Source organism: Papio anubis, chromosome X, assembly GCF_008728515.1.
Source record: "Papio anubis isolate 15944 chromosome X, Panubis1.0, whole genome shotgun sequence".
NCBI lineage: Eukaryota > Metazoa > Chordata > Mammalia > Primates > Cercopithecidae > Papio > Papio anubis.
Genome location: NC_044996.1, coordinates 67,586,949 through 67,609,491, shown reverse-complemented (window position 1 = coordinate 67,609,491; position 22,543 = coordinate 67,586,949). Strand labels below are relative to the sequence as shown.

Genomic DNA, 22,543 nt, shown 5'->3' with positions numbered 1-22,543 from the left:
ATAAAAAACCTGTTTTTTATTTGACAGGCTCATAGGTAGAAGGGACTTGCCTTGTCTCAGATGAGACTTTGGACTTTGCAATTTTGAGTTAACACTGGAAGGAGTTAAGACTTTCGGGGAGTGTTGGGAGGGTACAATTGTATTTTGCAATGTGGAAAGGACATGAGATTTAGGAGGCGCCAGAGGTGGAATGATATAATTTGGATATTTGTCCCTGCCCAAATCTCATGTTGAATTATAATCCCCAGTGCTGAAGGTGAGTCCTAGTGGGAGGTGTTTGCATTATGGGGGCAGACCCCTCACGGCTTGGTGTTGTCTTCATGACAGTGAATGAGCTGTTGCGAGACCTGCTCATTTAAAACTGTGTGGAACCTCCCCTCCCCACATACTCTCTATCTCTCTCTCTTGCCCTTGCTCTTGTCATGGGAGATGCCTGCTCCCCATTTTGTAGTCTGCCGTGATTGGAGGCTTCGTGAGGCCTCCCCAGAAGCAGATGCCACCAAGCTTCATGTAAAGCCTAAACAATTGTGAGCTAATCAAACCTCTTTTGCTTATAAATTACCCCGTCTCAAGTATTTCTTTAGTGCTCACAATTCAGCTGGCTAGAAGGCTAGATACATGGCAAGCGAGGAAGCAAGAGAGAGAGTGGAGGTACCAGGCTCTTTGTAACCACCAGCTCTTGCAGGAATAATGGAGTGCGAACTCACTTATTATAGTAAGGACTGCACCAAACCTGTGACCCTGTGACCCAAACATCTAGGCATTTAGGCAATGCACAAATGGCCTAACACAGTTCAGTTTACAACAATGGCCTGTACCTATACCCATTCAGAGCTCAGTTCTGAAAAAGCTATTCCAAAGAGCTCTCCAGCAGAGTGGCAACTCCCATCTTTCTCAATTCCCTGAGCTAAAAGAGATATTCCAGATGAATTTGGCAGATGGTGAAAACTAGGAAATATGCTGCTTTCTCAGCCAAAGCTTCTGCCCCATACAAAGGATTCAGAAAGGATGGCTGCTGGTGAAAAGTCCAGTCCCCCTCATAGCTCTGTGTGACTGAAGAGCTGGTCTAGGAGTCAAAACAGCCCTGTGGAATCTTGCATATCTCCCAACTTTATAGTGCAAAAGTGGTATCCCAGTTAGATTTGGCAGGGGTTCTTCCCAGGGGAAAACTGGATCAAGCATGAAAACTGGCAACACTCTAACTTTGCCAAGCAACTAGACTTTATCTGGATCAAACTGCAGGGCAATTTATGCTCTGGATTGTAATCAAAAACAACAGAACTAACAGCAATCAGTGGAGACTAAAAGTTTGGTATGATATAAATAGAAGCCAAGAGCCATTATTGGGGAGATCAGAAAGAGACAAAGAGAATTCCACAAATACCAGTCATCGCTAGTGGCCCAGAATACTAGGCACATACCCAAGGCTGCATACTCCGAGGAATGGCTGAAGAGGAAAATAATGATTATCTAGTCTTTGGCTGAATATGAGGCAACCTCAAGCTCCTCGGACTGTGAAAGCACTCTCCAAGTCACAAACAGAATCAACAGTAAAGGGTAAACACCTTGCTGGTTTAAAATGCTTAATTACAACCTCTGGCCAACCACACATCACTAAGCATGCTGACACAGAGGCAATCCCTAGAAATCTAAGCCTAAATATAAAAACAGAAAAGAAGTATCTAGGCAGGGATATCTGAGACTTCATACCATGTTACAGACAGACATCACAGAGTAAGTCCAAGAAAGTCACTAAACAAGTAAGAGAACAAACGACAACAAAAAGAAGCCTGGGGTGGGATGAAGGGTGTTGTTGGAAACCAGAGTTGCTACAATATATTATCTAAAATGTCCCGTTTACAACACAAAAATATAAAACATGCAAATAAACAAGAAGTTTTGACCCAATAGAAATTGTCTTAGAGAAAATCCAGATGGATGCAGTGATATTCTCTTTCTTCTTATATTTTTGTCTGGAAAGCTATTTTGTCTGGTGGAGTTACTCTAGACTCGACTCTATTCCCTTAATCTGTGTGTATGTATTTATGTCAGTGTCAAGCTTTTTTATTACTATAGCATTGGAATAGATTTTCAAATCATGCAATGTGATACCTCTGGCTTTCTTCTTTTTGCCAATATTGTTCTGGCTGTTTGGAGTCTCTTCTGGTTGCACATGGATTTTAGGATTGTTTTTCTGTTTCTGGGGAAAGTGTCATTGAAATTTTCATAGGGATTGCACTGAATATGTAGACTGTTTTGGGTAGCATGGACATTTTAATAATATGAATTCTCTCAATTCATAACCAGGGGATAGCTTTCAGTTTGCTTCTGTCTTCTATTTCATCAGTGTTTTAAAGTTTTCAGTGTACAGATCTTTCACTTACTTGGCTAAATTTATTTCTAAGTATTTTTTATAGTAGCTAATTTAAATGAAATAATTTTCTTGATTTTTTGGATAGTTCACTGTTACTGTATAGAAACACTGATTTTGTATGCTGATTTTGTATTTGCAACTTTACTAAATTCATTTATTACTTTTAAAAGATTTTTCTGTAGTCTTTAGGGTTTTCTGTATACAAGGATCATGTTGTTTCAAACAGAGTCTTAGTCCTTTTGTGTTGTTATGAAGGAATATCTGAGACTGGGTAATTTGTAAAGAAAAAAGGTTTATTTGGCTCACGATTCAGCTGGCTAGAAGGCTAGATACATAGCAAGGGAGGAAGCAAGAGAGAGAGTGGAGGTGCCAGGCTCTTTGTAACCACCAGCTCTTGCAGGAAATAATGGAGCGCGAACTCACTTATTATAGTAAGGACTGCACCAAACCATTCATGGGGGATCTGGCCCTGTGACCCAAACATTTACCATGAGGACCCACCTCCAACAATGGGAAACAAATTTCAATATGAGGTTTGGGGAAAAAACATCGAGATTATAGCGTAAGGACAAATTAACTTCTTCCTTCTCAATTGAGATACCTTTTATTTCTTTCTCTTGCCTAATTGCTCTGGGTAGGACTTCCAGTACTATGTTAAATAGAAATGGCAAGAGTGGGCATCCTTGCCTTGTGCTTGGTCTTAGAGGAAAAGCTTTCAGCTTTTCACCATTGAGTATGATGTTAAATGTAGGATTCTCATATATGGCCTTTACCATGTTTAGGTACATTCCTTGTATAACCAATTTCTTGAAGTTTTTATCATGAAAGGATGTTGAATTTTGTCAAATGCCTTTTCTGCATCTATTGACATGATCATATGGCTTTTGTCCTTCCTTTTGTTAATGCCATATGTCACATTTATTGATCTGGATATTTTGAACCATCTTTCCATCCCTTGGATAAATCCCACTGATCAGGGTAAATGATTATTTTAATGTGCTGTTGAGTTCAGTTTGCTAGTATTTTGTTGAAGACTTTTGCATCTAAGTTCATCAGGAATACTGACCTGTAATTTTCTTTCCTTGTTGTGTCCTTGTCTGGCTTTTGTATCACAGTAATGCTGGCCTTGTAAAATGCATTTGAAAGTAATGCCTGTTGTTCAGTTTTTGAAGAGTTTGAGGACTGGTATTATTCCTTCTTTAAATGTTTGGTAGAATTCAGCAGTGAAGCCATCATGTCCCCAGCTATTCTTTGATAGAGTTTTTACTAGTGACTCAATCTCCTTATTCATTAGCACTCTGTTCGGATTTTCTATTTCTTTGTAATTCAGTCTTGGTAAGTTGTATGTGTCTAGCAATTTGCCAATTTTTTTCTAGGTTATCCAGTTTGTTGGCATATAATTGTTCACAGTAGTCTCATGATTTTTAGTATTTCTGTGGTATCATTTGTAATGTCTCCTCTTTCATTTCTGATTTGTCTTCTCTCTTTTTTAGAACTGAGTCTAGCTAAAGGTTTATCAATGTTACCTTTTCACAAAAACCAACTCTTAGTTTCACTGATCTTTTATATTGTTTTTCTCATTTCTATTTCATGTATTTGTGTTCTGATCTTTATTATTTCCTTCTTTATGCTGACTTTGGGCTTAGTTTTTTTTGTTTGTTTTGTTTTGTTTTTTCCTAGCTTCTTGAGGTGTAACATTAGGTTTTATACTTGGGACCTGGAGCCTGAATCCACAGGAACTGGCCTGGCACCGAGAGAGGCTTGGCACCTGGGACCACTGGGATGGGCCTGGAACCTGGGTCTGGGCTGTCTTAGCACCTCAGTCTATAGGGTCTGTCCCAGTATTGGGGTGAGAATGGACCCTAGGTCTGCTGGAGCAGGCCTGAACTCTGGGTTCTCTAGAGCCTAGGGCCAGCATGGAGCTCGGTTCTGTAGGGGCTGGTATGAAGCCTAGGATTATGGCACTGGCCTAGTACCTGGAGCCACTAGAAATGGCCAGGATCCTAGGGCTGTGGAGACAGGCCTGGAGTTTGTGTCTGCTGGTGCTGGCTGGAGGCTGAGTATATAGGTGCTTGTCTAGAGGCTAAGTCTGCAAGGACTGGCCTTGGTTCTGGGGCCAGCCTGGGTCCTGGGTATACATGAGTGGTCTTGGAGCCTGAGTCCATGGAGACCAATCCACTAGCAGTGTCTACTGGGACAGGCATGTACCCTAGGTCTGCTGGGGCATGGGGCCACAGGGACTGGCTTAACACCGGGCAGGCCTAGAGCCTGTGTCTCTGAGTTCCTGCCTAGTGTCAGAGGCTAAGGGTGCTAATCCAGCACAGGAGTGGATCTCAAGCCTATGGCCATGAGAACTGGCCCATTCCTGGGGACGATCCTGATGCTAGTATCACTAGGGGTGGCCTTGCCCTGGGGTGGCTCTGGAGCCTAAAACTGCAAGGACCTGTCTGAGACTGGGGATAGTCTAGAGCCTGGAGCTGCTGGTATTGGCCTAGCACTAGGGAGGCCTGGAGCCTGGGGCTAGAGGGTTCTGCCTGATACCAGGGTGGGCTTTCACACTGTATCTGCAGGTATTAACTTGAACCTGGGGTAAAGGGGCTAGCCTGGTACTGAGCAGACGTGGAACCTGTATCCACATATGTCAGCCTGATGACTAAGGCTGCAAGAGCCAGCTTGGTGCTGGGGATAGCTGAGAGCTTAGGACCACTGAGGTCAGCTGAACATTGAGGACAGTCCAGAACCTGAGGATCCTGAGGTTGTCCTGACAGTAAAGAAGCCTGGAGACCAAGTCTGCTGCTAGGTCTGGAGCCTGGGGCTGTGGGATGCAGCCTGGTGCTGGAACAGGTGGGCTTGGAGGCTTAGTCCATAGATACTGACCTGGAGTCTAGAGCTGTGGAGGCCTACCCTGCATTGTGTTTTACTAAGACAAGTCTATTGCTGGTGTCCAAGGCAAAGTCTGGTGTCTATTGCCCACTTTTCTCTCCACGCTACATTGCCTGGTGTTGGGGGAGGGGTGACATGGGCAATGTAAAACTGACCGTCTCTCCTGCCCTCATCAATGCATCTTTTCATAATTCTGTGCTACACCCGGGAGCTGTAATTTCTCACTTGGTTTCCTTAGCTCCTATAAAGGTCATTTCATATATGGAGGGATCTTCGAATTGATGTTTCTGCAAGGGAAAGAGTGCTGGAGCATCCTATTCTGCCATTTTGCTGATGCTTGTCTCTGAGTCAGGGTTTTGACCAATCATATCATCATCACCAATCTTGCTGACACTGCCTCTGTTCAGCACCCACTCCCAGGTCCTGAATCAGGGCTTTCACATGTCCTTACTGAGGCTGCACTCCCGCTACTCTGTGCCCTAGCCCCTGGGTCTTGAGCCAGGGCTTTGATTAACCATCCCTGGGGTTATGCTGCCACTGCTCTAGACTCTACACTCTGGGGCTTAAGTCACAGATATCATTGCTGTTTGCTCCACTCCCTGGGGCCTGAGTTGTGGCTACAACCAGCCATCCCTTGGGCCACACTACCCACTGTTGCATCACAGACCCACAGCCCAGGCCTCCTCTTGGTCCTGTCATTGCTGGATCTGTGTTACTGTTATATCCCTTCCCCATGAGGTCAAGTCATTGTGGAATGTCCTAGAGACCAACCGTAAACTCTGTAGATGATATGCACAAGACCATGTCTTAATCACTGGCACCACTATCCCAGCAAGTATGTCTCTGCTCCAGTTCCCAGATGCCACAGAAGTTCTGTGCACACCTAACCACAGATCCTCAGATCTGTTGCTACTCCAAATACCTGTGCCCTAAGCACTGGCACCACCATCACTGTCTTAGCCTCTTTGGACTTCTATAACAAAATGCCTTAAGCTGGATTATTTATAAATTATAGAAATGTATTGCTTACAGTTCTGGAGGCTGGAAAGTCACATATCAAGGCAACAGAAGATATAGTCTCTAATGAGGGCTTGATCTGTGCTTCAAAGATGTTAACTTCTTCTAGCATCCTTACATGGCAGAAGGAGTAAGTCCATTCCCTTCAATCTCTGTTATGGGGGCATTAGTCCCATTTGTGAGGGCAAAGCCCTCATAACTTAATATCTTTCAGATAGGCCCCACTTATTAAAACTGTCACATACAGTATTAGTTTCCAACATATAAATTTGAAGGGAACACCCACATTCAAACCATAGCAGCCACTGATCATGCACCTGCCCCAATCCCAGCATCACCACAGCTGCGGTTGTGTGAATGCCAGCATGCCACAATCAGTGCCAAGAGGAATAACCTTGGCTAGAATATCCCCCCATGAGAGAAAAGGAGTGCAAGAGGAACTCAGCAGCCACCACTACCAAGGACCATAAGAGCCCTAGCCACTATAGCCACCACAGACTGCACACATATAAACATAAGGCTGCCAGAAAAATGAAAACATCAAGGAAATATGATACCACTAAAGAAACACAGTAACTATGCAGTAAGTGATCTCAAAGAAACGGAGATCTATGTTATCTGAAAAAGAATTAAAAATAATTATTTTAAGGAAGATCAGTGAGATACAAGAGAACACATACAGCTCAATGAACTCAGGAAAGTAATAAAACAAGATCAACAAAGAAACAGAAATTATCAAAAAGAACCAACAAAAATTTTAGAACTGCAGAATATAATGAATGAAATACAAATGTAAAAGAGAGCTTCAAACAGGAGACATGATCAAATAGAAGAAAGAATCTGCAAACTTGAAGGCAGACCTTATGAAATTATCCAGTGAGAAGATTTTTTAAAAAATGAAAAATAGTGAAGAAAACCCAAAGAACTTACGGGACACTATCCACTGAATCACTGATCACATTTGGATGTTTGTCTCCTCCAAATCTCATGTTGAAATGTCATCTCAAATTTGAAGTTGGGGCCTGGTGGGAGGTTACTGGATCATGGGAGCAGTCCCTCATAAATAACTTGGTGCCATCCTCATAATAGTGAGTGAGTTTTTGCAAGATCTGGTTGTTTAAAATTTTGTGGCACCTCCCCACTTGCTTTCTTGCTCCCACTCTCACCATATGACATGCTGGTTCCTCATTGCCTTCTGGCATGATAGTTAGCTTCCTGAGGCCCGCACCAGAAACATGTCAGCACCATGCTTCCTGTACAGCCTGAAGTACTGTAAGCCAAAAATAAAACCTCTTTTCACAAAGTAGTTAGCCTCAGGTATTCCTTTATAGCAATGCAAAAATGGTCTAATACAACATAGATGCTAAAGTCCTCAACAAAATACTAGCAAACTAAATTCAACAGCACATTAAAAGACTCATTCATGGATGGGAGGAAAATAGCAAACAGGAAGCAGGGCTAACATGCATCTCCCACTTGAACAGACAAAACAGTGTGTGGAGACTCATACCATGAACTTTTGTTCCAAGAACCACTGCAGGAACATACCAGGAAAACCAAAAGAATTCACAGATCCTTTGATGGTAGCAGAGCGCTGCTGCAAATTCCATGAGATGGGTGAGTTTCCAAAGTGAGAGAGGGTGAAAACCTGCCTCCAAACACACATTCCACTGGGGAATCTAAAAATCTAGATCATGGGAGAAGGATTTAACCCTGCCTAGAGCTGGAACAGATTTCAGGAACCACATGAAATATAAAGGTAAAAGCAGCAGTGGGGAAGGACCTTGTAGGCACTCAGAGTCTCCAGCTCAAGCCCAGGGAAGCCATCCCTAACTGCTAAGATCTCACAGGGGCTCTCAGGGAAGACAGCCAGCAGAATTAGGGAGGGGTCAAAGGGTGAAAGAAGTTTCCAACTGAATTTTGTAATAATTTTGACTGGGCACAAACATTCTTGAGCAGAATATGGGGGTGAATGGGAACTGCTGCAAATATGAGCATAGGAACCATTAACATTGTGAACACAAAGAGAGAGGAGGGCCTGAAAGCTGTGCTTGCATTCTTAGCAAGGAAACTTATGGCCCAGGGCAGGTCTGAGCTCTGCACACAGGCTGCCTGGATCTAAACTGTTAGCAGGTCACTGCAGAATCAAAATTTGGCCTCACCAAATGCATGGGAGCTGAGTGAGTCCTTTCACTAATGGCTATACCCTAAATCCCTGGAGAACTATACTGCACAGCAGAGGCAGCCATAATCCCCTCGAACATAACCCCATTGGCCTGAGAACCATCCCCCTCAACCTCCACGGAAGCCTTTGCAAGCCCCATGCAAGAAGAGACTAAGCTCAGATCCACCTAATACCCTGCCCCCACGTGGTGGTATTTCCCAACCTGCCTGGTAACCAAATACAAAAGACATGAACTCTTGGGAGCTTTATGGCCCTGCCCATTACCTGAGAAAACAGAATACTTCCTCTGCCAACTTAGGGTAAGCTTATATCCCACTACTGCTAACACAGCTGGTGTTATCTTGAATGTGTTACCTCCTGACTGGAGGGCAATTATCTTATGCCATTACAGCAACTCATGACAGAATAACCCTGCTCCTAAGAAGGGGGAGAGCCCCACGTCAGGCAATCACCCCATGGGATAAAAGAATCTGAACAGCAGGACTTGAGTTCTAGATCTTTCTGCTAGTGGGTAGTTTCTCACAACAGAGACACAATTGCAATGCTGGGTACAGTAGGGAAAGTCTACACCTATACCCCAACAGGCAGGCAGCCTCTGTGATCATAGAAGGTCTTGGAGAAGGGGACCTTGTTCCCCCCCAGCACTCCACTGAAGACACAGTGGGCTTCCCCCACAGGAATGCAGCCTAGAAGAATGTATAGACAGCCTTGCTGGAACAATCCTGGTTGAGTGTATCCCCATAACAGGAGCATACTCCACATTCAGGCCAGCAGACAGGCAGAGTCACAATTCCTCCCTACCTGGAAGATCAACATTCCTATACATGAAAAGATGTGTCTGTATGACCCAAGTAGCTGAAACACAAAGACAGGAGTGAAGCTATGAGGTGAATAACTTTCCTGCTGACCTGGCAGGGGGGCTGAGGTAGCTCTCACTCTTCACCCTGATAAAACCTCAGCAGATTTCACTGAGAGCTCCCCCAGCAACCCTCATCAAGGTTGGGATCTTGGCCCACAGATGGGCATTATTAGGTTGATACAAAAGTAATTGAGGTTTTTGCCGTTGATGGGAAAAACCTCAATTACCTTTGCACCAGCCCTATCTTAGCCACAACTGGTGACTATCCAAGAATACCTTCCCTACTGGACTGAAGACTGAATCATCAATTTAGTAAATAAAACAATGGAAAAAATTAAGTAAATAAATAAATTGTATGCCATGAGAGAAGGAGATAACCTTCAAAAGATCCCTGCCATTCCAACTCCATAGGAGACAGTGAACTCACCCACACACCACGAATATAACTACTACAACCAGCATCAGGGAAAGCCAGCACACAAAGGCTCTCTTTATAACTAACTATCTCATACACAGTCTTCATCCCTACAAGCACAAAAAAGGTCAGGAGTTTGAGACCAGCCTGGCCAACATGGCAAAGCCCCATCTCTAATAAAAATACAAAATTAGCCGTGTTTGGTGGTGCACACCTATAATCCCAGCTACTTAGGAGGCTGAGGCAGGAGAATCACTTAAACCCAGGAGGCAGAGGTTGCAGTAAGCACAGACCATGCCATTGCACTCCAGCCTGGGCCACAAGAGTGAAACTCCATCTCATAAATAAATAAATATTAAAGTCTGATACTTAAGAAGGAAAAGAAGAAATGTAAAATAAAAAAGAAGTCCAATCAAAAAAAGATTCAAGAAGAATTTTAAGAAACAGTCTACATAAATGAGAAGAAACCAGAAAAGTAACTCTGGTAATGACAATACAGGGTTCTATAACACCCCCAAATAATCACACCAGCTCCCCAGCAGTGGATCCAAACCAAAAAGAAATCTCTGAATTGCCAGATAAAGAATTTAGAAGGCTGATTATGAAACTACTCAAGGAGATACCACAGAAAGGTGAAAAAGACCTTAGAGAACTTTTTTAAAAAAATACAGGATATGAATGAAACATTTTCCATAGAAATAGGTATCATAAAGAAAAACCAATCACAACTTCTGGAAATAAAAGACACGCTTAGTGAAAAACAAAATGCAGTGGAAATTTTCAAAAATAGACTAGAACCAGTAGAAGAAAGAATTTCAGAGCTCGAAGACAAGGTTTTCAAATTAACCCAATCAGAAAAAGACAAGGATAAAATAATCTAAAAAAATGAACAAAGCTTCCAGTAAACTGAGGATTATGTTAAATGGCCAAATCTAAGAATAACTGGTCTTCCTGAGGAAGAAGAGAAATCAAAAAGTTAGGAAAACTCATTTGAAGGAATAATTGAGAAAAAATTTCCTGGTCTTGCTAGAGATCTAGACATCCAACTACAAGAAGCTCAAAGAACTTCTGGGAAATTCATCACAAAAAAGATAATCACCTAGACACACAGTCATCAGGTTATCTAAACTCAAGGCGAAGGAAAAAATCTTAAGAGCTGTGAGACAAAAGCATCAGGTAAACTATAAAGAAAAACCTATCAGACTAGCAGCAAATTTCCTAGCAGAAACTTTACAGCCAGAAGGAATTGGGGTCCTATCTTTAACCTCCTTAAATAAAATAATTGTCAGCCAGTAATTTTGTTTCCAGCAAACCTAAACTTCATAAATAAAGGAGAGATAAAGTTGTTTTCAGACAAAAAAAAAAAAAAATGCTGAGAATTCGCCACTACCAAGCCAGCACTACAAGAACTGCTAAAAGCAGTTCTAAATCTTGAAAGAAAACCTCGAAATATGCCCAAAATACAACCAACTAAAAGCATTAATCTCACAAGACCTATAAAACAATAACACAATTTAAAAAAAGGTATTCAGGCAACAACCAGCATGATAAATAAAACAGTACCTCATATCTCAATACTAACACTGATAGTAAATGGCCTAAATGCTCCATTTAAAAGATAAAGAACGGCAGAATGAATAAAAATCCACCAACCAAGTAATTGCTGAGACTCACTTAACACATAAGGACTCACATATACTTAAGGTAAAGGGGTGGAAAAAGATAGTCCATGCAAACGGACACCAAAAGTGAGCAAGAGTAGCCATTTTAAAATAACAGTTTAAAAAGACAAAGAGGGATATTATATAGTGATAAGAGGACTACTCCAACAGGAAAATATCACAGTCCTAAACACATACGTACCTAACACAGGAGCTCCACAATTCATAAAACAATTACTACTAGACCTAAGAAATGAGATAGACAGCAACACAATAATAGTAGGGGACTTCAATACTCCACTGACAGCACTAGACAGGTCATCAAGACAGAAAGTCAACAAAGAACCAGTGGATTTAAACTACATCCAGAACAAATGGACTTAGATATTTATAGAACTTACTACCCCAAAACTGCAGAATATGCACTCTTTTCATCAGGACATGGAACATTCTCCAAGACAGACCACATGATAGGCCAAAAAACACTTCTGAATAAATTTAAGAAAATCAAAATCATATTAAGCATCCTTTCAGACCACTGTAGAATAAAACTGAAATCAACTCCAAAGGGAACCCTCAAAACTATACAAATACATGTAAATTAAATAATCTCCTATTGAATGATCTTTGGGCCAACAATGAAATCAAGATGGAAATTTAAAAAGTCTTTGACCTGAATAATAGTAACACAACTTATCAAAACCTCTGGGATACAGCAAAAATAGTGCTAAGAGGAAAGTTCATGGCATTAAATGCCTACATCAAGAAGTGTGAAAGAGCCCAAATATTGACAATCAAATATCACACCTCTAGGAACTGGAGAAACAAGGTCAAACTAAACCTAAAGCTAGAAGAAAAGAAATAACAAAATCAGACCAGGACTAAATAAAATTGAAACAAAAAAAATACAAGAGATAAATAAAACAAAGATCTGTTTATTTGAAAAGATTAAGAAAACTGATTGACCATTAGAGAGATTAAACAAAAGAAAAGAAGACAGAATATCCAAATCAGCTCAAGTAGAAATGAAAAGAGAGATATTACAACTGACACCACAGAAATGCAAAAGATCATTGAAGGCTACTATGAACACCTTTGTGCACACAAACTAGAAAACCTAGAAGAGATGGATACATTCCTGGAAATATACAACCCTCCTAGATTAAGTAAGGAAGAAGTAGAAACTGAACAGACCAATAGCGAAATCGAAACAGTAGTTTACAAATTGCCAACAAAAACAGATTCCAGGACCAGATGGATTCACAGCTAAACTGTATCAGACACTCAAAGAGGAATTGGTACCAATCCTACTGAAACTATTACCAAAAAAAAAAAAAGAAAGAAAGAAAGAGGGAGTCCTCCCTAGATCACTCTATGAAGCCAGTATCACCCAAATACCAAAACCAGGAAAGGACATAACAAAAAAAAAAAAGAAAACTACAGACCAATATCCCTGATGAACACAGATGCAAAAATCCTCAACAAAATACTAGCTAACTGAATCCCAACAGCATATCAAAAGGATAATACATCACAAGCAAGTGGGTTTCATACCAGGGATGCAGGGATGGTTTAACATACACAAGTCAGTAAATGTGATATATCACATAAACGGAATTAAAACTAAAAATCATAAGATCATCTCAATAGAAGCAGAAAAAGCATTTTAAAAAAATCCTGGCTCCCTTAGTGACAAAAACCTTCTGCAAAATTGGCATAGAAGGAACAGACCTCAAGGTAATAAAAGCCATTTATGACAAGCCCACAGCCAATATCATACTAAATGGGGAAAAATTGAGAGCATTCCCAATGAGAACTGAAACAAGACAAGGATAATCACTTTCACCACTTCTATTCAACATGATATTGGAAGTCTTAGCCAAAGAAATCAGACAAAAGAAAGAAAGGACACTCAAATCGGAAAAGAGGAAGGCAAACCAGTGCTGTTCACCAATGATATGACAGTATACCTAGAAAATTCTAAGAACTCATCCAAGAAGCTCCTAGATCTAACAAACAATTCAGTAAAGTCTCAGGATACAAAATCAATGTACACAAATCAGTAGGACTGCTATACACCAACAATGACCAAGCTGAGAATCAAATCAATAATTCAATTCTTTTACGACAGCTACAAAACAGAAACAAAAAATAAACAAATAAAAAAACCTCAGGAGGTGGAAGATCTCTACAAGAAAGCTATAAAACACTGCTGAAAGAAATTATAGATGACACAAACAAATAGAAACATGTCCCATGCTCATGGATGGGTACAATCAATATTGTCAAAATGACCATACTGCCAAAAGTGATCTATGGATTCAATACAATTCACATCAAAATATCATCATCGTTCTCCACAGAACTAGAAGAAAACAATCCTTAAATTCATATGGAACCAAAAAAGAGCCCACGTAGCTGAAGTAATACTAAGCAAGAAGAACAAATCTGAAGGCATCATATTACCCAACTTCAAACTACACTGCAAACTAGGCTACAGTTACCAAAACATGGTATTGGTATAAAAGTAGGCACGTAGACCAATGGAACACAGTAGAGAACCAAGAAATAAAGCCAAATACTTACAGCCAATTGATCTTAGGTAAAGCAAATAAAAACAGAATGGGAAAAGCACACACACCCTGTTCAACAAATCATGTTGGAATAACTGGCAAGCCATATGTAGAAGAATGAAACTGGATCCTCATCTCTCACCTCATACAAAAATCAACTCAAGATGGATCAAAGACTTAAATCTAAGACCTGAAACCATGAAAATTCCAGAAGATAACATCAGAAAAACTCTTCTAGACATTGGCTTAGGCAAAGAGTAGTTCATGACCAAGAATCCAAAAGCAAATGCAACAAAAACAAAAATAAATAGATGGGACCTAATTAAACTAAAAAGCTTCTACACAGCAAACAAAATAGCAGAGAAAACAGACAACTGACAGAGTAGGAGAAAATACTCACAAACTATGCATCTGACAAAGGACTAATATCCAGTATCTACAAGAAACTCAAACAAATCAGCAAAAAAAAAGAACAAATAATGGCATCAGAAAGTAGGCAAAGACCATGAAGAGACAATTCTTACAATATGCAAATGTCCAACAAACATGAAAAAATGCTTAACATCACTAATTATCAGAGAAATGGAAATTAAAACCACAATGCCATACCATCTTACTCCTGCAAGAATGGCCATAATTAAAAATCAAAAAATAACAGATGTTGGTGTGGATGGGGTGAAAAGGGAACACTTTTACACTGCTGGTGGGAATGTAAGCTAGTACAACCACTATGGAAAACAGTATGGAGATTCCTTAAAGAACTGAAAGTAGAACTACTATTCAATCCAGCAATCCCACTACTGGGTATTTACCCACAGAAAAAAAGTCATTATATAAAAAAGTCACTTGCACATGCATGTTTACAGCAGCACAATTTGCAATTGTGAAAATATGTAACCAACCTAAATGCCCATCAACCAATGAGTGGATCAAGAAAATGTGGTATATATACAACCTGGAATACTATTCAGACATAAAAAAGAACAAAATAAGGGTATTTGCAGCAACCCAGATGAAGTTGGAGAACATTATCCCAAGTGAAGTAACTCAGGTATTGAAAACCAACTATCGTATGGTTTTACTAATCAGTGGGGGCTAAGCTAAGATAATTCAAAGGCATAAAAATAAGACAATGCACATTGGGGACTTGGGAACACTGGGAGGGGTAAGGGACAAAATACTGCACATTGGAGACAGTGTAAACTGCTCAGGTGACAGGTGCACCAAAATCTCAGAAATCACTACTAAAGAACTCATCCATTTAACCTAAAACCACCTGTTCCTGAAAAACTATTAAAATGTTTTAAAATGGGCAAAATATCTCAACAGATACTTCATCAAAGATACACAGATGGCAAATAAGCATATGAAAAGATGCTTCACATCATGTCACTGGAGAATTACAAATTAAAACAATAATAAGATATCACTACATACCTACTAGCAGGGTGAAAATCCGAAACATTGATGATGGTAAATGCTGGGGAGAACATGGAGCAACAGGAAGTCTCATTCATCGCTAGTAGGAATGCAAAATGGTACAACCACTTAGAAGGGTAGCTTGACGGCACTATTCACAATAGCAAAGATACAGAATCAACCCAAATGTTCACCAATAACAGATTGGATTTTAAAAAAATGGTACATATACACCATGGAATACTATGCAGCCGTAAAAAGGAATGAGATCATGTCTTTTGCACGAATATGGATGGAGCTGTAGGCTATTATCCTTAGCAAGTAAACACAGGAACAGAAAACCAAATATTGCATGTTCTCACTTATAAGTGGGAGCTAAATGATGAGAACTTACAAACACAAAGAAACCACAGACACTGGGGTCTCCTTGAGGGTAGTGAGTGGGAGCAAAGAGGGGAGCAGAAAAGATAACTATTGGGTAATGAGCTTAATAGCTGGGTGATGAAATAATCTGCACAATAAATGCCCATGATACGAGTCTACCTGCATAACGAACCTTCACATGTACATCTGAACCTAAAATAGAAGTTGAACAAAGAAGTCAATAAATAAATAAAAGTAAAAGGCTCATTCACCATGATCAGTAAGATTTATCCCAGAGATGCAAGGACAGTTCAACATATCCAAATCAATAAACATGATACACCACATTAATAGAATGAAAGACAAAAACAACACGATCATTTTAATGAATGCAGAAAAAGCATCTGACAAACTTCAACATCCTTTTGTGATAAAAACTCTCAACAAATTAATTATACAATGTATGTACCGCAACATAATAAAAGCCATATATGATAAGGCCACAACTAATATACCCAATGGCGAAAAGTTAAAAGCATTTCCTCTAAGATCAGGAACAAGACTCTTGCCACTTCTATTTAACATAGCACTGGAAGTTCTAGTCAAAGCAATTAGGCAAGAGAAAGAAATGAAAGGCATACAAATTGGAAAAGAAGAAGTAAAATTGTCTCTTTTCCCAGATTACATGATATTATACATAGAAAATCTTAAATATGCCACCAAAAAGTTGTTAGAACTAATAAATAAACTCAGGGAACTGCAGCACACAAAGTCAACATACAAAAAAGCAGTTATATTTCTATACACTATTGAAGATGATCTACCCAAAAAAGAAAGAAAGCAATCCCATTTAAAACAACATCAGAAAGAATAAAACACTTAAGAATAAACTTAACCCAAGAGGTGAAAGAGCTGTATATTGAAAACTATCAAACCATAATGAACAAAAATGAAGATACAAATGTCAAGATATCCTATGTTCATGAATTGGAAGATTAATGTTGTTAAAATATCCATACTACCCAAAGCAATCCACAGATTCAATTCTAATGGCATTTTTCACAGACACAGAAAAAATAAACAATTGCAAAATTTGTATGGAATCACAAAAGACTCTGAATAGCCAAAGTAGGTGTACAACCAAAGCAAATGAAATCAGCAATTGCAAAGATACCTGCACTCCCATGTTCATTGCAGGATTTATTCACAGTAGCCAAAACATGAAAACAACCTAAGTGTCTAACCTAAGTGTCTGCCAACAGATCAATGGATGAAGAAATTGTGGTGTATACACACACACACACACACACACACACACACACACACAAAACGGGTTATTATTCAACCATAAAAAAAGAAACAAAACCTGTTATTTGCAACAACATGGATAACCCTCAAGGGTATTATGCTAAGTGAAGTAAGTCAGATCTGTACGTGGAATCTTAAGAAGTTGAACTTACTGGACTAGAGAATAGAATGGCAGTTACCAGGGGCAAAGGTGAAGGAAAGGGGAGAGGTTGGGAGGTTGGCCAAAGGGCACAAACTTTCAATGATAAGATAGGTAAGTTCAAGGGATACAATACACAACATGGTGAAGTGATACATATAAACTAATTTGATTCTGGTAATCATTCCACAAAATATATGTATATCAAATCATCACACTGTACACCTTAAAATCAAACAATTTCATTTGTCAGTTATACCTCAATAAAGCTGGGGAAAAAAAGAAAAAAAAATACATAAACCCAGAGGGTCTTATAGCTACCTGTTCCCCAGGTACATCTTGAATTTACCATTCCCTAGAACTTCTTAATAGCTAAAATCATAAATTCAGCAAGTTTTTTTCTGAGTACAACCTCCTATAATTACAGTTTCGATTTCCTTACTGATCTACTTCAGTTCTTACAGGTAAAGTTACCTACCTTAGAAGACGTTTAGTGAGAATTAAATGAAATAATGTGTATCAACAGCTTAGCACAGTACCTGACACACAGTAAGTCCTCAAGAAATCATAGACAAATTTTGATTTTAAGTATTCTATTACAAACAAATTATCTGCCAATATCCAAATTGTCCTCAAACTCACTCTCAACCTCTGGCATTAAATGAAACTTGGCTTTTACTTGACACTACTATTATATATTCCTCCCAATCCACTTAATTGAAGGCCAGACCTCCAGCAATTCCCCCTGATTTCAGAAGATCTGAGAGATCAGCATAGTCCTTGCTTCTCAAGCACCATGATCTCCACAAATCTTAGCCATTTCTAACACAATTACCCTACCTTGCAATTATTAGAAATTGTTTCACCTTCGAGATCCTAAATGCTTGAAATTTCCCTCATTAAAATAGAATGCTCTTTCAATTCTCCTACTCTTTTTTAACTAGATCTTCTTTCTCACTATGGCCATAAATCTTCTAGTACCCTAGTCCATCACTTCAATCTTCTTTGTTTGTCTCCTTATCCAGAGTAGATGACTATTATTTGGATAAATTCCCTAGATCTTCTAACATTCTCACCTTGACAACACTCAGCACTTGAGCAACCCACTGTCTCCTCTTCCCCTATGCTGTGAGCACTGCTGGAGAAAATCACTACTAGAGCCAACATTAGCCGGGCCCTCACTTCTCAGCAATTATTAATATTTTATTCAATGTCTACTGATACTTTACTGAATTCCTACAACACCTTTTCCAAGCCTATCCCATTCTTAAACTCCTAAAGGCACATTTTACTCTCTCAGCAGATGACCTTACACCCAGAAGATACAGACCTCCAATGTGAGCTCCCTCCTTGACCTCCTTCGTTCTTCAAAATCACTTTGTATCTTCATCTTCTATCTTGACCAACTCTGGCCTTTGAAGCAAAGTGTGTCTCCTCTTTGCCAAGGTTAATCCCTCCACTTGTTCTCTTGATTTTACCACTGTCTTACAAAGTATGGTTAAGAGTCCAGGTTCAGGACTTAAACCATGTGATTTCAGATCCAGCTCTACCACTTTACTCCTGTATGACCTCGGAGTTACTCAACCTCTTTAAGCTTCTGTTTCCCTACCTGCAAAAAGTGATTAATAACAGTTCCTACTCATAAGGCCAATGTGAAACATAAATGAGAGAATCCACATAAAGTGCTTAGCAAAATTCCTAGCACGTAGTCAATATTCAATAACATAATAGCTGTAAATACTATTACCTTTCCCTCTAGATATTTCCTGGTACATTTTCCCTTGTCTCCAAAGTAGCTCAAGTCTTCTGTCTCCTGTTTTGTTTTTAGGTTTTTTTTTTTTTTTTTTTTAAATTAAAAGACACCTTTTCTGGAATTTGCTACCCTCATTCCAAGATTTTGTTCCTTTCTTTCACCACCAAAGAGTAATGTATAACTCCTTTCCAGCGGAAGCATGGAGGAGTGGAAAGACTTCGGGGATAAATATACTGTTTGAACCTAGTTCTTCCACTTAGTGGTTGTATGGCCTGGAGCAAGCAGTTTTTCTAACCCTCCGTTTTTTCATCTGTAAAATGGATATATTACCCATTTCTTAGGGTCATCAAGAGGATTAAACTAAAATAATATATGTAAATCATCTGGCCAAAGTAGGTGCTAAATGAATGCCAGTTCTCCATCCCTTATTCTTTTCTTAACCCCTTACAATCTTGGTTGTTCCTCTACCACTCTATTTATCTCTTTAGCTCACTTCAGCTCTTATTAGCATGGTTTTGAATAATCTAACTCCTCTAAACCTTAATTTTCATCTGTAAAATGGTAATAATACCCACCACATAAAGCTGTCTTGAGAATTAGTGAATTAACACATGTAACGTGTTTTAGCATAGTGCCTGGCCTGGAGTAAGCACTTAATAAATGATAACTGCAGCAACTTATTAACGGTGAAATCAAAGGACTGTTCAACTCTCTTCTCTAAGTTTCAATGACAACACACTATTCTGGTTTGCTTTTTGCCACTGACCATTCCTTCTGTCTGTGGACCTTCTCCATGAAGCCTTTCTTTACTCTCTTCAAACCAAGTGTAAGCTCTCTCTCTTTTTGAGCCTCAGAGCACTCTGTACTTCTCTTGAGGTAAGAAACTCCCCTTACTCTTAATCACAATCATTTGTGTTATATGTGTTATATCTCCACCACTTAATCTCTTTTGTCCTCATTGCCTGGCACTTTATTCATGTAGAACATGTTTACTACCTAATATACATCAGACTTGTGCCAGGTCCTACGGATACAAAATATAATTACTGTCTTCAAGGAACTTAAAGTTTAGGTAGCTAGAACAGACAAGTAAGTAGTCTGTATGTGCAGTGAAATAAATGCTTGGTTAAGAGTGTGCCCAGAGTCCTCTGGGAGCACAAACAAGTGTTATTTAAAATAGACTGGCGAGGACCGGGCGCGGTGGCTCACGCCTGTAATCCCAGTACTTTGAGAGGCCCAGGAGGGTGTATCATGAGGTCGGGAGTTCGAGACCTGCCTGACCAACATGGTGAAACTCCGTCTCTACTAAAAAATAAAAAAATTAGCCGGGCATGGTGGCGCGCGCCTGTAGTCCCGGCTACTCAGGAGGCTGTGGCAGGGAATCACTTGAACCCGGGGGGGAGCGGGGGGCGGGGAGGTTGCAGTGAGCCGAGATCACGCCACTGCACTCAAGTCTGGGAGACAGAGCAAGACTCTGTCTCAAAAATAAAAAATAAAATAAAATAGACTGGGGAGATCAAGGACACTGTTAGACAGGCATTTTTGTGTTTTGCCTATGGGGAGGCTATACACAAATATCTGTTGAATTAAAGAATGAACTATAAATGCAACTAGATAAGCATGGGAAAAGGCACTTTAGGCCCAGAGAAAGAGCATGTAAAAAAGCAAGGAGGGGTCAAGCAAGTAGCTCAGCATCGACAGGAGGAGGGTTCCTGAGTGACAAGAGATAAGGCTGGAAAGTCTAGGTAAAATCAGGTGTTCTAGACATAAGAGTATGACCTGACCCCAGAGGGGAGATGATGACATGCCCATACAGTTTTGTAAATGGGGGGGTGGGATGGGGGTGGGGAGGCAAAAAATCAAATTTGCATTTTGGTAGATGTACTCTGGCAACACAGAAAACGGATTATATGAGAGCCAGGCTTGAGGCAGCAAGTTCAGGTAGGAGGTTGTTGAAAGAACTCACATGAAGTATGAGAACCAGAACTGCAGACGCTGCCGACTTAAACTTCAGCGAAACTGAATTATTCATATTGTATCTCCTGCAAGCCTAACAGAATATTTTACACTTAAAACCCGCTACGTAAATACCTGTAGACTACCATTATTAAACACTACTTAGGGAACTGCAGCAAGCAGCCAGCTGAGTCACTCACTGTACACGGATTCCCAAGTAAAGGCATCTTTTCCAAGCGTAAAACTCGAAAGAAACAGGTTATTCGAGCACAGAGAGCAACAACACTACTTGTAAACCAGCGCACTGCTGAGAGACTATGGGACCTCTCTATTCTGGTCAGTTTCACCCCAAATGTTTCAACAAAGTCCTTCCATAGGGTCATGAGGCCTTGCCCTGTGCGCCGAGACAAATGCCCAGGATTTTTTTTTTTTCTCTCTTTATTGCAGCTCAAGACCGAAACATCTACTGCGGCTCGTCGCCTGGCCAACCATTTTCACCCAGCCGTTTCCCAGTTTTATATTGTGCCACTGTGTAAATCGACAACCGAAGGGGATTGAGGAAGCAGTGTCCCAGGCTGATAAAACCCTAATGGGGAAAGGCAGGTGTCTTGAGGCTTCAAACAATAAAGATTGTAATTATGTCAAAACCCACCTCCACCCCGCCCCTTGCTCCGGGGCTCCTTCAGAAGTTAGTAGGATCCCTTTTATAGTTACCGGGATGCTATCGGCAACCACAGAAATTAAGCAAGTTCGTTTTCGCTTACCCTGATGGCCGCCATGTCTACGACCCTTTCCGCCAAGGTTTTCAGACGGAGAGCGGAGAGGGACAAATCAGTTCGACTAGGCTCCCCTTCCGACAGCCCCGCCCCGTTACGCCCGTTGCCTGCCAGTTACCGCCTTTTCTCCGCCCTCCTCCGGCGGCCGTGGCAACTGCTGTTGCCTGCCAGTTGCCAGTTACCGCCTTTTCTCCGCCCTCCTCCGGCGGCCGTGGCAACTGCTGTTGCCTGCCAATTACCGCCTTTTCTCCGCCCTCCTCCAGCGGCCTTGGCAACTGCTGCAGTTTTGGTCGGCTGTCTTCCGGAGAAACTGTTCACCTTTGTGGTTGCCCCTCCCGGTCCCAGATAAAGCCTTTCAGAATATTATCCATAGTCTAGGTGGGAGTTATTTTCCTGGGTGCAGAACTTTTAATTATTTTGTTTCAGGCATATGTGATATGTCTACATAAGGACTTAATACCCAAGTGTAGCTGCTTTAATAATTAATTATATAGTCAGAAAAAGAAGTTATTACCTCTGCGAAACATGAGTAAGTTCATTCATTCTAAAACTATGTCACGGAGAGCTTACTCTATGCCAGGCAGTTGTTCGGGGCACAGACAAAACATAGTGACTTCCTCATAGAGCTTATGATTCCAGGAGTAAAAGAGACAAATGCTATGAAGGAAAATAAAACTGTGGGAATGAGGTGGGAGTTTACTGGTTTATATAAATGAGAGAAAGACTCTCTGATAAGCTCATTTGATAAAAGTCCTGAAGGAATTTAGAGAAGAGGGTTGCATACGGAAGGAACAGCAATGAAAAAGGCCAGTGAGGCTGGAGCAATAATTTCAGAGGTAGCGAAGTAATGCAGCGTAAGGGC

General features: G+C 40.5%; 1 protein-coding gene across 3 annotated transcripts in view; it reads right to left on the bottom strand.

Moving 5' to 3' along the window:
• APOOL (apolipoprotein O like) overlaps positions 1-21,778 on the bottom strand; it is an 82,314-nt gene extending 60,536 nt beyond the window's left edge. The window contains exon 1 of one of the 3 annotated variants that reach the window (XM_003917944.4): positions 21,670-21,778. In XM_003917944.4, the coding sequence (XP_003917993.1) occupies positions 21,670-21,684 (15 nt within the window). In that variant the 5' untranslated portion in view covers positions 21,685-21,778. Of the gene's footprint in view, positions 1-15,404; positions 15,487-21,557; positions 21,643-21,669 lie in introns of those variants that run through there. The other 2 variants (XM_009197866.4, XM_021932867.2) reach the window with 2 other exon arrangements.
• Between the last annotated feature and the right edge of the window lie 765 nt (positions 21,779-22,543).